Source organism: Glycine max, chromosome 9 (genome assembly GCF_000004515.6).
Source record: "Glycine max cultivar Williams 82 chromosome 9, Glycine_max_v4.0, whole genome shotgun sequence".
Taxonomy (NCBI): domain Eukaryota; kingdom Viridiplantae; phylum Streptophyta; class Magnoliopsida; order Fabales; family Fabaceae; genus Glycine; species Glycine max.
In genome coordinates, this window is record NC_038245.2 from 18,691,605 (window position 1) to 18,708,217 (window position 16,613).

Genomic DNA, 16,613 nt, shown 5'->3' on the forward strand with positions numbered 1-16,613 from the left:
GTCATTTGCCTGTTGTGATGCTGAGGCTCAATGATGTGCGCGTCACAACAATAGTAGGAGGAGGCACATCATGGTGAGGATGTGCAAGATGACGTTGAGGTGCCACAAACTTATTGTTAGATGTAGGAATGACAACCAAATCACACTTTTTATGTATTTGATGACTAAATTTAAAATTTTATCTTTTAAGAGTTAATTTATTATTATCTCATACTATTTTTAAGGACTAAAATGAATACTTATCTTTAAAAAATCATAAAGTCATGTTGGTGGAACAAATATTTCTAAACTTTTTAAGATGTGAAGACAAATAGGGTCAATTTCATGTTCGTGGAACAGACTTTCCTAAACTTTTGAGTACTCATGTCAATTGCATGTCAGGAATGAATAGGGTCAATTGTAAAAACTAAAATGAACAAAAGACGAAGGTGAATAGCAATATCTGAAAAAAGACTTCATACAAGTTGGGAAAGAAACCAAATGGGTGGAAGCAACTTACTTTTTTAAAATGGATATTAGATTATGTTGGGCAAAACTAGATTAAAAGTTAAAAAGTAAGTTGGAAATTGAAAAACTAGCTGATCTGGAAGCAGCTGAAAAGCTGACTTATTAGATTATAAATGTTCAGTAAAAACTAACTATTGAATTAACTGTAAAGTGTGACACTCTCTATCCCACACAAATATATACTAATAATAAAAGGAAAAATAATTCAAAAGGGTAAAAGGTTCACATCCAGTTAGTGAAATCATAATAGAACTTGTTTGAATAAATGATAAAATTATCTCAGCTAAAAACAAGGCCGCCCATTCTGAATGAAAAGAAGTCACACTAAAGCAGAAAACATAAAACAACTATATTATTCATGGAACTATAACATATGAAATAAAATATCATGCCCCGATGTCACATTTATCAAAACATTTACCTGTCACAGGCTAAATCTCTCCATCTCCAACATGAATCTCATCAACACACATTGAAAGTGAGTTATCACATTTATAAATAAAATACGGATAAACAAAAACATAAGAAAAATACATTATACAATTATTTATAACATAACTCAACGTAATTTAATTCATGTTACTTCACCACTATATCATTTAAAATATATATTTCAATCACCAATCACATTACACATGAATCACACACTCGAGTCAAGACATAACAACTCACAAATTTCATAATAAACAATTCGCATGCGTTATGTAACAATTATACTAAGACTCAAACCTACATGCAATGTGGTACCATGTCACTGAAAAATCACACTTGACCGCTTATGAGTACATAATAAGACACACCACATAACGGGTATGTTAGGTCACTCTCACTAAGTAAAATCATAAGGTGACCAGTCAGGGTCACTCTGTTTTGCGATAATGCTCCAATCATATGAGATCAACATAAGCTTAAATGAACACTCAAACCGAGTGTTAAACAATATTTTTGCACGCAAACATTGTTCATGAATTATACAATATCCACGATCTCACACTTATATTTCAAACATGTTTAACACATTGTGCTACAATTTAACACTTCAGGTTCCTAACTTGGAACCCTACATTTTTCTTTTAACACTTTGTGTATAAACAATTTTTTCAAGATAAACATCACTCGAGTTATTGTATAATTCGCAACTCACAACACAAGTAATATCACATCAAATATTAATCACACACTTAATTCACAATCATATCTCATGTCTACAATTTAACATCTCACAATTTAACTAACTACAAAATATACTTAACAAATAGATAAGCATGTATAATAACAATAACAAAATATATCAAACTTCAAGACTTATAAATATATTAACATGTATCAAATATATATAATACATCACTATACAATTACATATAATACTATATATATATATATATATATATATATATATATATATAATAACAATAATAATAAATGTATCATTAGATAAATATTATATATATATATATATATATATATATATATAAGTAATTAACATACTAAAAACATTAACATAAATATATTAAAATGTTAACATAAACTTAATACTATATATATATATATAAAAAAAAAAAAAGTAAGAAACATATTATATAAAAACATGCTAGAATGTTTAATATTTTGAATTAAAATTATAAATATTTTTCGTGCAGAGAAAATATATATAAATATAATTGCAAAGAATATAAAGATATAAAAACCTCTTCATTTCGAGCAGGCTCAATAATTTTCTTTAAATCTAGAAAGGGAAGAGTTCTTCAACATTAACAAGTACAAAATAAAATGATAGATGTTTTATATCACAAGAACAAGAAATAGTCTACTACAAGGAAAATATGTATCACTTTTACCATTATTATATGATTCTTCTAAATCATGCTTGGTGAACCAGCCAATTGTTCAAGAGAAACTCTATCAATTCACAATAATTTTGCATCAAGGCATCAATAGGTTCGTCAAACACAGTCGATTCACGAATAAAAACACAAGAACAAAATTGAATTTCATAAAACAACCCAAAAATGGATCCTCTAGGGATTCCTACACATGTTCATCCTAATTTCCAAGTGTGAGTAACTTATCTCTTACCTTAATATAGTAGCCTAAGCGTTCTCTATTAGCAATGGAGGCGTTTCTGGTGCTCTCTAAAACTCCTCCTCTAGGGTTTTTGAGAGTCACAGAAAAAGAAACAAAAATATTTTTTACAAAGCTGCTTGGGGTTAAAGTTCCTTTATATAGTGAGAGTTCTAATGACCTAATTTTATTTTTTATTATTTATTTATTTATTCATTAATTTATTCATAAGAAAACTAAGGGACGGCTGTTACATAAAGTGTAAAATGACAAAAAATAATAAAATTACAATTTATTTAAAAAAGGTAACAAGAAAAATAAAAAAAATATAAAAAATTAGAAGTTAAAAGCTAATATTTTAAAAAATACTATTTCAAATAGTGTTTCAAAAAACACTAAAAATTATTAAAAAAGACTTATTTATCAAACAGTCAAATAAATTTTTCAACTAGGAAAAAAAACTAGAAGCTAGTTTGCAGAAGCCTTAATTTCATTCATTAATGCTTTTTTTAATTATGATTGGGCTTAAATTGATTGTTCTCATTTGAAATTAATGATTGTTTGTTTTTGTTTGAGTAAATGCTTACCAAACTATACTAACGATCAAATTTGTAAAGGCAAAACAAACAACCATTGATTTGGAAAATCTTACAAAAGTTTTTTTTTTTTTTACTCCAAAACCTTACAAAAGTTGATGAGACGAGAGAATTTCATATAATTAAATGAAGGTATACTTTCTGTTATTTTTTCAATGCAAGTTCAATAATATAATGGTCAAATAAACGTATATATAGTGTCTACAGATGTAGAAGCTACTTATATTTTGCATTGCAAAGAAAACAGAAGAAAAACTCGTTAATATAACAAAGACGTATACAAGGATGTGGTCTTCTGATGAATAGTTTAAATAAGACAAACAGCTTCTTCAAAAGAATGGAAGGTATGTTCATAGTATTACAAAAAAAATAAACAACCTTAAATAATTTGATTCTAATTTGATTTCTTCTGTATGGACCATTAACTGCACATAACTTAAACATGATTTCTTCTTCTGTATGGACCATAAACTGCACATAACTTAAATCAGCAAGAATAAATATCAAAATCTGTAAACAAAAGAATTGGAAGACAATCACAACATTCCCAGGAGGCTTATGTTGTTGGTTGAAACAGGTGAGTGGCAAGTTGTTGTTCTATCTGCCAGCTTTTATTTCTCTAGCAGTTGATTCCACACTGCTCAACATCAGGACCAGTGACTCTTGTCGTAAACGGGTCAATTCGGACCCACAACAGAGAGAAGATAGATGCAAGAAGAATGGACCAGACCACCACAATGGTTGGTGTTCTGTTCTGGCGACCCATGAGACCTTTGAGGAAAGGGTAGAGATGGATGATCACCCAAAATGCAAAGAAAAGCTTACCAAAGAGGGGACCCCATGATTGGTAGCCACTGTTGATGGCATAGGAGATGCCTGCAACAACCCCCACCAGGTTTATGATGAGAAGCGTCGTGGGTGGGATGAGAAGGGTTGTCCATTTGAACATGTAGAGTTCTGCAAAGTCTCCATCCTCATCTGATGCTTTTGAGGTAACAGTGAAGTTAGTGTCAATTCCAGCAAGCACTTTGAGTAAACCTTGGAACACGGCAAAAAGATGGGCCGAGACACCACCGATAACCCAAAATTGTTCATTTCTCCACCACTCATCAATTCCAACACCACTCCACCTCATCTCAAGGATACCCGTGGCAAAGATGGAAAGAAAGAGAGAGATAAACCATATACTTGCAATGTTACTAATCTGCAAACAAGATAAAAGGTACAATATTGTGTTACACACGATTGCATTTTTGAGAAGTTATATGTTTGCATAAGAGATAAGTGCTTATGAATCATCTTGAACATTGTTCGTAACTCGTTTGTTTAACCATCCTAAATTGAGGATAAGCTTACTATATCCTATATTGTATTTCTCCCATTAAAGAAATACGCAATTTTTCAACATTTTGATAAACATGTTATCAGTCCTCAACAGTCAACAATCAACATTTTGACTAATCAGAACCAAGACAACATTGATAGCTCTGGTATTATTGTTTATTTTGCTTTTAGTATATATCACACCCATAAATCATAACCACGATAAGGTAATGTGGGAATTTGGTCATTTAGAACAGTATCCAAATTAAGACTACATGCTATATACTGAATTATATTAATAAAGAAATCACAAACCTGTGGAATAATGAACTTGTTAGTCAGGAGACAGACAGCAGGTAAGGTACAATACATGAGAAGGGGAATGGAAGTGACTGGATAGATTGTGGTGTTCACATATGCGAACCTCTCGAGCCACTTTAGCCTTCCACTATAACCATACCAGATGGGACAATGTCGACTAAAAAGAATTTCCACCGAACCTAAAGCCCATCGAAGCACTTGGTTCAGACGATCTGAAAGATTGATAGGAGCAGAACCTTTAAACGCTGGGAGCTTGGGCATGCAGTAAATAGACCTCCAACCTCGGGCATGCATCTTGAATCCAGTAAGAATATCTTCTGTGACAGAACCATAGATCCATCCTATCTGTGGAACAGAAGACATGATAATGATTATCTTTGAAGATAATTACATTAATGCATCTTGTTTCTTCTAATAACACACATTATATTACAGGCATCCACATTTACTGCAGAAATACTAATAACTAAATAATGGTTTAGACAGAAAAACAAATCTGCTGTTTGAATGTTAAATCATTTTTCTAACTTTTATCTGGAGTGAAGAAACCACAATGACAAGATCACTTTCATGCCCAGTGGCCATGAAAAGAGTTTAAAAAAATAAATTGGTAATGCAGGCAAAGCTCCCCATAGCTATGGATGGAGATAGATTGTGGATGAGATGTTCATAGTACTCGAGCTTAGGTGTTTATAATGGGTGGGTTGCTAAGCCTATAACCCTCATCTCCTGCTCTCTTTCATTAAATAAGTCATTAAGAGAAAAGGTTGGAAAAATTATGCTTCTAGTGAAATCTCACACATTACTTAGAAAAGGAAAGATTTTAAAGCTCCCCTTTTAACTCTGTACAAAGAGGGTAATATATTAGGCTCAAAAAAGACAGTACTATACTGTTCATACTTTATCATATTTAAGTTTAATTCATTGGATCTTTGGTCCCTGAATGCACACTAATCTGCTAACATTAATCTGATAACAGGATGCGACTGGGAATAAGAAACATAAAAGACCATTAAACATAAGGTAACTCATACCTCACTTCCCCATTCTGATTTATCCTCGTAACCACAACTGATAACATGAATAGCTTCCTTAAGAAGAGTTTCTGGAGTTGCAGACTGAGGAACGCCACCATTCTCCATGAGTGTAGAGGCAACAAAGACAGCAGACTGACCAAACCTTTTCTCGAGGCTCATTTGTGACATAAGTAGTGATTTCTCATCATCAAATCCAGCACCTAAATAAAAAGGTTGTATAAGAAAATGGTTTAGCAATTAAAAACAACTGAAAATAAATTGCCATGCAAAGAATACACCAAGGAAATTTTAAAATAACTAGGAACAATGTACAAGGTTAATAAGGTATATGCAATTTTACAGATGGGCCTGTCAGTTTAAGATGTTATGGGAAGTTAAGTTGAAGCTCTCAAAGAACCCCAAAATCAAGCTACCATGCTCTTCTTTTTAGAAATGGAATTTATAAGAATCTTCATGTAACAAAATGTGGAAAAAAAACAGTTTACACAGCAGACCTACCAATGAAATGCACACAGAAGGTAAAAAACAATTGACAGGCATACCTTCCACCCCCTCTTCTATATCCTCAAGACTAAAGATGGGCACAGTTGGGTCAACATTCTTGCTAGATTTTTTCTTGTCTGAGCCTTTCTTGCTAGATTTTGATCTCTTCTTTCGGTTACCACCACAGAGTGAAGAAAGAAACCCAGGCTTTTTATGCTTGGGTTTAATAGGAGGTTCGTAGCCATACAAAGCTGTTCTATTAAAGACACATCCAGTACCCACATAAACAGGACCTTGAATGCCATCCAAACCTCTCAAGTTTATCTGTTCAGAAAGACACAAGTTGGGGAAATAAGTAACACAAAAAAGTTAAAGCCAATATATGTGAGGTAAAGGGATCATCCTTGCAACAAGAAGTTGAATATCATTAACATAATCTTTGACCTAAAACCCAAGAGAAAACATATGAATATGGTGCAAGATACTTACATCAAAGAAAACAGTATTGCGATTGGCATATCGATCATTCCTATCAATACCATCAAACCTCTGTGGAAACTGGACATAGCAAACATTTTTCCCAAGGTTGGGATCCATCATAAAGCACATAGCTTCCCTCAAGGCTTTACTGTTGTTTATGTAGTGATCACAATCAAGATTCAATAAGAAAGGTCCATTAGTAAGGACTGCTGACACTCGAACCTGAAACAGTTACATGAATCACCTGTGGTGAGACAAATACATGGGTGCAGATAAGTAATTTCCACATTTTCTATAGTTACTCACAAGTGCATTCATGGCACCAGCCTTCTTGTGATGTTGGAACCCTGGACGCTTTTCACGAGAAACATAGACTAAACGTGGAAGTTCATTACCCTCAGTGTCAAGTCCTCCACTTTGGCCCAAGAAAACCTGCAGATAGAGTATGTGAACTTAGAAAAAGCCCTGCTTATAACTCCCCTGAACTTCCTAATCAGAATCTAACAAAGGCATGAGATAAGGTGTGTCAAATGTAATTAACTACAGAAAGTAAGAACTATCAAATATACATAAATATCATTTACCAGAGTAAACAATTTTTAAACAGAAATTCACAAGTAAAATTAGAAACAATAGATGATATTAATTTCATCCCTCTGACATTTACTCCATCTAGGCAGATAAAACGAAACTTTTGAGAGATAATTCCAAAAATAATGAAAGAAGCACAAAAGGTTGTTGTAAGAATTCATCATCACGAGAATTCAAACTACCCAAAAAATTAAATAATCAAATAAGCAAATACCTGAATCATTCCTGGATGGTCTCTAGTGTTGTTTCCAGGCCATGGCGTACCATCTTGCATCACCCATCCTTCTTCAGGAATCTTTTGTGCCTTTGCAACAAGTCCATTGATGCGAATTTTAAATTCTTCATATTCTCTCTGTGAAGCAGAAAAAGGAATTGGCCTTAAAAAGTGTCTTTAAGAAACATGAGTAGTGTAGGGCACATGCATAACAGGACCACAGAATGATCCATTTGGAAGTCAATCTCTCACCTTCATTGCTCTACGATCTTTGACAAATGATGGTTGAACCTTATCTTTCAAGTAGTCAATCTTCTGTGCAAAATACCACTCAGGTGCCCGAGGTTCGATATTATATTTCTTGCTGAAAGGAACCCATTTCCTAGCAAATTCTGATGTCTCAGCCAGAGCTTCAAATGTCAACATAGCAGCACCATCATCAGAGACATAACAGGAGACCTTATCCACTGGGTAGTCAACAGAAAGAATAGATAGGACAGTGTTAGCAGTCACAAGCGGGGGTTCTTTTAATGGATCAACAGTACTGACAAAAATGTCAACAGCTGCTAGCTGTGATGGTTCCCCTTCCCGATCATATCTGCAACTCACATGGTGCTTGTATTAAAAAAGTATCATAATGAATAGGAAAAAAAAATGAAACATGTCAAATGAAAGTTTGTACAGAAAGAGAAAATTGTGATCATCTAGAAAGGCCCTACCTTAGTGCAAGTCTGTCAAGATATGTTTCACGGTTCACAGGGAGCCACTTGGGGAATTGATCCAATATCCAAGATATGGCAAACCAAATCTCACATATAACTGATATCAACCACAATGCATATGCATTGGGCACAGGATTTGTTATTCGATAATGCAGAAAAATGCATAGGATAACCAACCGCAGAGCAATGACCATACGGTATGGATTGATCCTAGATGATGGAATAGAAACCTTCCTAGAGAGGGGTTGCCGAGCCTCATCATTCCTGCATAATAAAAACAAATTATATAATCCTGTCTCACAGAAATCTGAAGACAATGGACACGCATTGGGCTCATAACAAGACTTTTGGATGACTTTGCTTATTTAACACAAATATTCGAAAAATTAATACAGGAATTACAAACTCTCCAATTATCAGCCATTATATATTACTCAATGAGATGATATCGTAACTGCCAAAAAAGCAGAATAACAGTGATTATGGTATAAATCATTAGATCATACATGACATTCAAAATAGCTTTTTGATACCAACAGACAGAGCTAGAAGTAGAGAGACTCATAACAGAAATTAAGCAGCATATATTCTTATAATTAAATAAAGAAGTACTCACAACAAGGAATCGTCCACAAGCACATCAGTACTAGCATCAATATCTCCAGCTCCTCTTTCAGAAGTAGCTTGGCCCGTGCTCATTGGAGCAACATTCTTATCTTGCTTCATTTTCCAGCCATCAACTCTTTCTTTCCATGCCACATTGCCCAATCCAGGATCCCCAACCCTGATATTTGCTGCACAAATATAATAACCAAACACCCAAAATCACTACCAGACAACTAAATAAAGAAGAAATATAATAATGACACTACATGAAAATGTGCATAGCTCAAGAGGGGGAGCAAATACGTGAATGATTAAGGTCAGACGAATATTGAAGATTATGGGCACGCTTCCCTCGGCCACCTGGGGATGCCATTGACAGCCTCTCAGGTGAGGCAGCAGATAATTCTCCAGAAACCTGAAATTGAAGATATACCAAAGAAAAACGAATTTCAAACTCCATTCAAAGATACTTGCTAAAAGGGGGATGATGGAGAAAGTTGACATTTTAAAGGGTTGAGTGTGGGAGTGGAGAAAAACATCAGAGAAACCTAGTTGAACTACCTCTTGTCCACCGGAGAGCAGAGGAATGTGATTGTGAGAAACTTCCTTATCATAATTCGGAGCAATGGCCTCCTCTGCACGCCCATATGCCATTTGCCAGCCCAACATATGCTCAATCTTCTGCTTTTCATTCTGATTCTCTGAATTGTAATTGAAGTCACTGGCACCATCATCAGCACCCCCATCCTCTTCTCGGTCTCCAAGAATTGCAGGACTTCCTAGAATCATTAAAATAAGCAGGGTAATTACTAATTAGATTGAAAAGGTAGAGGCTCTTCATATATGGATTGGGTATAGCAGATCAAAACTACAAACTTTACATAATGACATATCCGTTGTGTGCAAGAATAAATTTATCTTGCAGGTAAACAATCCGAGAGGTGGAATCAAAAGGATGTTAGGGGGAACCAGTGTGGAAAACAAAATTCTCAAGCATAAATCTAATTATTCTATGATTTTGTATTGCAGTTTGCACTATGTAGTTAAAAAATTACAGTCTGTAGATTTGGGATGAAAAAAAGGTAAGAGTGAAGTAATTGCTTCGGTTTACAGGCTTTGTTTAGTGATTTTAATCTAAAGCTTATCATGACTATAGAAGTCAGAGTACTATAGCCCATTGAGAAAATACTCTTCCAGCAAAAGGATATATTTTCTCCAAAATAAGAATATAGTCTTAACATCTTTCTCACTCAGTCCATATGAAAGAGGTCAATTCACTACCAAGCAAACTTCATATTCTCAAGCATATCAAAATCTTCCCTTGCTTTTGCTTTACGAATCTTGAATTATATGCTTAAAGAATATTGAAAATTACATTGTATTATACAACAGACTTTATCCCCGATTACCTTTGTGCCTCTTGTACCGGGTCTTGCACTGAGGGCAAGACTGATTTCCATCCTTCCTTTCATATTCATAGCACGCCCTGCAGACAGGGAAAGCGCAAACATCGCAGGCAATGAAAGGATCGCCATTCGCATTGTTCCCAATATTATCACCACAGATCTGGCAGATTTTGCCACCCAATGTTTTCATTGGCTTTGCCTGCACATTTGAAGTGACACCAAAATGTGTCATTAATCATCAAAGAATAATAATGGCACCCCAATAATAGCTTCTCTTACTAAATGAGGGAAAATCAAACAGAAATTTCATATAATGAAATTATAACTCACCCCAGCTTCTCCTTCTGACTCCATCATAGACTCTAACTAAGCTCTATTCAGATGCCAATAACGGATCAAAAGATACTTTAAGCTCAACAAGATACACACGTTACTTAAAAGCCTTGTGCACTTTCCAATTGCTCAGATCAGTTTGGAAGATTTCTCTCTTCTAATCCACTCCAAGTCAAACTTCAGAATCAGCTCCTTCTCTTGGTATAGAAATTGAAGCTCGGATCTGAATAAGACCTGTGGACAAGACCGCGAATCAGATCACTAGGTTCCATCAATCATTGTCAACAGTTTGCAACATACAAAAAAAAAAAAATAATTAGATCTCTAAGACCCCAATAAGTAGCTGAGAAAAGAAAGATGAAATCAAATGAGGGTCAAACTTATTAATTGACTGAGGCAACAATGCAAGCAATTTAACTCACCAAAGGCAATAATGTTCTTTCTTTCTTTCCCTATGATGCCAAATCCACTTGAAAGAAACAAAACATAAACCAACATTTTGAACATTGCATCAAAGACTCACCTTAAAAGAGCAATCTTTGCCACCAAAGTAGATGGATCACTCAGATTGTGACAACCCCAGATGAAATTCCTGGCCAATGAAGCCAATAACTGGATCACAAAACCAAGAAAGTTGAGTGAGAGAGAGGAAGAGACAGAATCAGGAGCACCCCAATTCAGCAATTCCCATCAAGGAATGTGACAACGCTCCACAAGGTTCAGAACTTAATAAAATAGACCCGGATCGAAAAATTGACCGACAGAGAGAGAGAGAGTGTGTAACTCTGTCTAGTGTTTACTCTCAAAGTTTAAGCTTCTTTTTTTATTAATTCAAAGTTTAAGCTTTCTTTTTTCTACTTGCAATGCATGTGCATAGCTGTAAACTACATATACACTCAAATGGCTTAGGCATGACGAAAGGGACAATGTAACTACGAACTTAACTAATATGCCGACACCGACACCTTCATAAAACATAGAGAGAGAGGGAAAGTGTGTGAGTTGAAGCTTGAAACCTAACGGATCTGCATTATACACCCAATCATTTATTTCAACAACCCAATATTTTCTTCTCTAAAACTCTCAACATTATTAATAAGGAATATGATATAAGATGACAAAAGCAATTATACAATAATCCAAATAAGATAGCAATTATTATGTATATCTTCTCTCCGTATCTATTTACAATACTTAAAAGTTTAAAATTTAAATGATATTTGTTTTTCTTATAATATTCAATCTATATTATTTTTTCATTAATTATTTTTAAACTAAAAATATCTCTCACTAAGAGAAGAAAGAATTTATTGACAAACTATTAAAATAAAAAAATATTAATAATAAGAATAATTTAAAAAAAAGTTATAAATCTAAGACAAATAAATGTATTGTTATTAACTAAACTAATCACTTTTGTTAATCTTAATGAATTGGTAATTGAATCTCATATATAAAAATGAAGTGAATATTATAGAGACACATGATAATATAATCTCTATCATATTTTTTTAAACATTTTTTTTATTAATGACTAAAATTTATTTAAAAAATATAAGTCCTACTTCTTATTTAATGAACACTAGTTGTGATTTTATAACTTTTAATAAAAAATTTAAAATGCTAAAACTTATTGAAAATTATAGAATTATAAAAGATTCATTAAATAAAATTTATAACTCATGAAAAAAATTATTCATGAGAATCATAGACAATGTCAAGAGTTTATAATAACTCGGGCACTATATCAAACTAATTAAAGTAAACCTCTTTAATAACTCATTAAATTTTATAGTTCTAATAGGTTTTAGTCAATAATAAAAAAAGTGTATTTAAAAAATTGTGATGTTAACAATTTTTCTTTAATAAATAACAGAGTTTGTTAGAAAATTCGTTAGTCTCCTACTTCATCTTCCTATTAATTCTTCTATTGTATGATAATTATTGATTTTTTTATTATTTCCAAGACATTACTTATTTAATATTTTTTTTTATAAAATATTAAAATTTATAAGAAAGTAGTATAAGATTGCTCCTTCTCACTAAATCTTTTAGCTCCACCTTTGTACAATTTTTTCTATTATCTTATGGTAAATATTTGTATTTTCAATACATTACATATTTACTTTTCATCCATGTTTACTATAAAAAAATTGGTTGGAGGATGAAACATGAGGATTTAGAACTATTCGAACATCATAAATATATATTTTATTTAGAGAGCAAGGGAGTTGTTTTTAGACTTAATAGACTAGAAGGGTGGACTGCCGAGTAGACAACAGCTGGAGATTGAAACACGGCAACTCAATCAATAACTAGGGTAAGATGGAAAATACAATTGCTAATAAAATACTCATTAGGTGTATAATACACTAGCTAGACAATATATATATGTTTAGCACGGATTATTTATAAATAAAAATACTAAATGTCACTTAATGTTTTTTACTATTTTATATCAATTAATGTGAGGATGAAGGAAAATCAAAATGAAAGAGTAAAATAAAATATTAGAAACCAATAAGTTATTTAAGTGATACATATTAATCTGCTTAAGCAAAGTCTCTAATTTAAATTTTCTAAATAAAAAAAAATATAATTGGAACGAAAGACCCTTACTAAAAATGGTTAGTGAGATTCTTCAACAAAAATTAATCATCAATAAAACTGATGAATATTTTACATCAATGTCATGATGACTAAAAAAATAATTAAGATTGTAAGAAAATAAAAAAATTAGTAAATTAATATTGTGATTATTAATAAATTTAATATTAATAAAACAACTTTAAATAATGATTAAAAAATAAAATAAAATAAGAAACTAATTAGATTGAATAGTACATTAAAGGACAAATTAATATTAATTTTATATTATTTAGTATGAAAGTTTAAAATACTTAACGAAATGTTAAATATTGTGAAAGACAACTACACAGATTGATTAAAAAACTACATGGCTAATTTTTATCTGCCTATTCATTCAGTATTTTACTCATCTAAAGTGAATAGAAGTAAATAATTCTAAACTTATTAAAAAAAACTAACTTCACATAATATTGATTATTATTATTATTATTATTATTTTAACGATTGAGATTACTTATTTTATATTCTTAAAAGTAAATTGCTTTGGATAGAGCACCTTAAAAGATAAAATACACTCACAATTACTGTTTTTTTTTTTTTTGGATAACGGGAAAATAACAAGTACTGATAAAAAAAAAAAACAATGATCAATGATTGAAATTAAAATTAATTTTAGAGTTTGTTAAAACATCTCCCATGTTACAATAGAATTGCTTAACTAACTTTTGGTAGATCTTTCAATATTGCATGAGATTTATGAACTTCAACAAATCTTCGTTTCAAAGATGCAATCCTTGAGAACTTAAAATAAGGGCCAAAGTATCGATTGGGTGTAATTTAAAAAAAAAAAAACACTCATGATTAGATGATTTGAAACAGAGATTAGACTTCTGAATTGAAAGTGGTAATCTTTCCTATTTTTTTTTTTTACACATTAAAATCATAAAAATTTTTACGAATTCAATTTTTTTAGATAGAACTTTAAAGTCATAAATTTTTGTTTTATTTTACGACTTTCCAGTTGTAAAGTTTTTTTCTTTTTTTTTTTTATATTGAAGTTGTAAATTAGGTCACGACTTCAATTTTGTTTTTTATCACAAATAATTTATTTATTTTAATTACTTAAAAAATTAATGTATATTTAATTTTTTTATTTTATTTAATATTTTATACATTTTTTATATGATTTTATTTAATATTTTTTATATTTTTGTACATTATTTTATTTAATATGTTTATGTTATTTTATTTAATATTTTTTTATTTATTATTTTCTATATTTATTTTTTACTATTGTTAAGGATTATTATTTGTTTTGTAAATTAAAAAAATAATGAAAAAGACTTAAATTTAAGTAAAATATTAAAATATACTATATATTAATTTAACAAAAATATTAATAATGGGACAATGTCCCATAACAAGTTCCGTTAGATAAGCATAAAAAATGAATCATTTAATATTAATATTTTTATTAAATGAATATGTAGTATATTTTAATATTTTTATTTAAATTTAAGTCTTTTGTGTTATTTTTATAATTTACAAAGATAAATAATAATCCTTAACAATAATAAAAAAATATCAAATATAGAAACTATATTAAACAAAAATATTAAATACAACCATATAAAAATATTAAATAAAATAATATTAAAAAAATATTAAATAAAATCATATAAAAAATATAGAAAATATTAAATAAAGTAAAATAAAAACATACATTAATTGTTTAAATTATTAAAATAAATAAATTATTTACAATTTTAAAAAACAAAATTGAAAACGTAAACTAATTTACCACTTCAATATAAAAAAACAAAAAAAAATTTCTTTATGACTTTAAAGTTGTAAAAACAAAAACAAAAACTTATAATTTTAAAGTTGTATTTTAAAAAAAATCATAAAATTTTTTATGACTTGAATATTAAAAAAAATTAAAAAAAAGTGTTATGACTTACCTCAAATAAATATTAATTTAAAATCTACTCTCAAATGATAATTTTTTTAAAAAAAAATTACCTTTGGCCTAAAATAAGTTCTACAATTATCATATGAAAAACTATTATACTACTTATTCTTAAACAAGAAATGCCACATCAATTATTCCAATGATTAAAACTATATAAAAATAGGAGAGTAGGTAAATTGCCCTAATGGACTCCTTTTAGAAAGTATTTCCCACGATGAGTCTGTTTCAAAATAATTTACAACATGAATTTGTTATTTTACGTAAAATACATGCAAACCGCCAGTGTTACTGGCAAGAAGCCCCTGCGTGCAACACGTGGCAAAAATGCTATTGTCACTGGCGGAATAGCCAAGTGGTCTTGCTGCTTGTGCTGGCGATATAGCCATGCACTGGATGTAGTCTGTTTGACTGGCGATTTGCAGCAGGCACAGTGTATTTCGCCATTACGAATGGCGAAATACTTTTGTAGAAAATTGGGATTCCTCAATTTATTTCGAGCATTTTGACATATTATGGGTCTCAAACGAACATTCTTAACAAAAGTTACAACCGTTTTCAAGTTCAAAAAATTTTCCGTACGAAAGTATTTCGCCATTCGTAATGGTGAAATACACTGTGTCTACTGCAAATCGCCAGTCAAACTGGTTACATCCAGTGCACGGCTATATCGCCAGCACAAGCAACGAGACCACTGGCTATTCCGTCAGTGGCAGTGGCGTTTTCGCCACGTGTTGCACGGAGGGGCTTCTCGCCAGTAACACTAGTGGTTTACATGTATTTTACGTAAAATAGCATACTCATGTTGTAAATTGTTTTGAAACAGACCCATTGTGAGAAATACTTTCTAAAAGGAGTCTCATTAGGACAATTTGTCTCAAAGATTAAGTTTAAAAACCATTGTATATAATTTCATCACAATTATCTCCTGTTAATTTTCTAATAAACAATTAACTTCTTTTAACAGAGCCAAATCCACAAACCACCACGATGTTTTCCAACAAATAGCAATGTGCCTGGCTTAATAGTTATTAATAAGTTGCTCAATGAAAAGAAAAAATGAAGTAAATGTTAAAATTAACTCTCATTCAAGAGAAAGGAAACAAATAGGAGTAAACTTGTTTAAAATATGTTAAACAAATCATCGTTAGAGGCTTGGAGTAAAATAAGATAATGTTTGAATAGACAATCAAATGTTACTTAAAAATTAATAAGTTTTGTAAAAAAAAAAAACTTCTATGAACTGCGATTAATCAAATGTGGCTTGCATATTTTTATTTTTTTTTAAAAATTACGAGTACGTTAATGAATAGTTATTTGTTATTCCTGACTTAGTCCATTTATCTTCATTTATAATGATAAACACATTTTGTTT

General features: G+C 31.1%; 1 protein-coding gene across 2 annotated transcripts; it reads right to left on the reverse strand.

Annotated features, from left to right (window-relative positions):
* Positions 1-3,463: 3,463 nt before the first annotated feature.
* On the reverse strand, positions 3,464-11,713 carry LOC100814262 (cellulose synthase A catalytic subunit 3 [UDP-forming]). 2 transcript variants are annotated; one of them, XM_003533850.5, is made up of 15 exons: positions 11,204-11,713; positions 10,678-10,914; positions 10,351-10,546; positions 9,503-9,720; positions 9,245-9,356; positions 8,952-9,129; positions 8,333-8,599; positions 7,866-8,211; positions 7,614-7,751; positions 7,115-7,240; positions 6,818-7,030; positions 6,388-6,652; positions 5,843-6,045; positions 4,803-5,153; positions 3,464-4,368 (listed from the first exon to the last, which is right to left on the reverse strand). In XM_003533850.5, the coding sequence occupies exons 2-15, from the start codon at positions 10,702-10,704 to the stop codon at positions 3,784-3,786; spliced, it is 3,225 nt and encodes a 1,074-aa protein (XP_003533898.2). In that variant the 5' UTR covers positions 10,705-10,914; positions 11,204-11,713; the 3' UTR covers positions 3,464-3,783. The 2 variants fall into 2 exon arrangements, with proteins under 2 accessions (XP_003533898.2, XP_006587173.1); XM_006587110.4 differs by having other exon boundaries at positions 10,678-10,941.
* Positions 11,714-16,613: the final 4,900 nt, after the last annotated feature.

Excerpts from the sequence above, each read along its gene's own strand:
- LOC100814262 (XM_003533850.5), bottom strand. The coding sequence starts at position 10,704 with ATGATGGAGTCAGAAGGAGAAGCTGGG. Across the intron at positions 9,357-9,502 it reads TGCTCTCCGGTGGACAAGAG|GTTTCTGGAGAATTATCTGC; the intron begins GTAGTTCAACTA and ends CTTCAATTTCAG. Across the intron at positions 8,212-8,332 it reads CTTGACAGACTTGCACTAAG|ATATGATCGGGAAGGGGAAC; the intron begins GTAGGGCCTTTC and ends TGTGAGTTGCAG.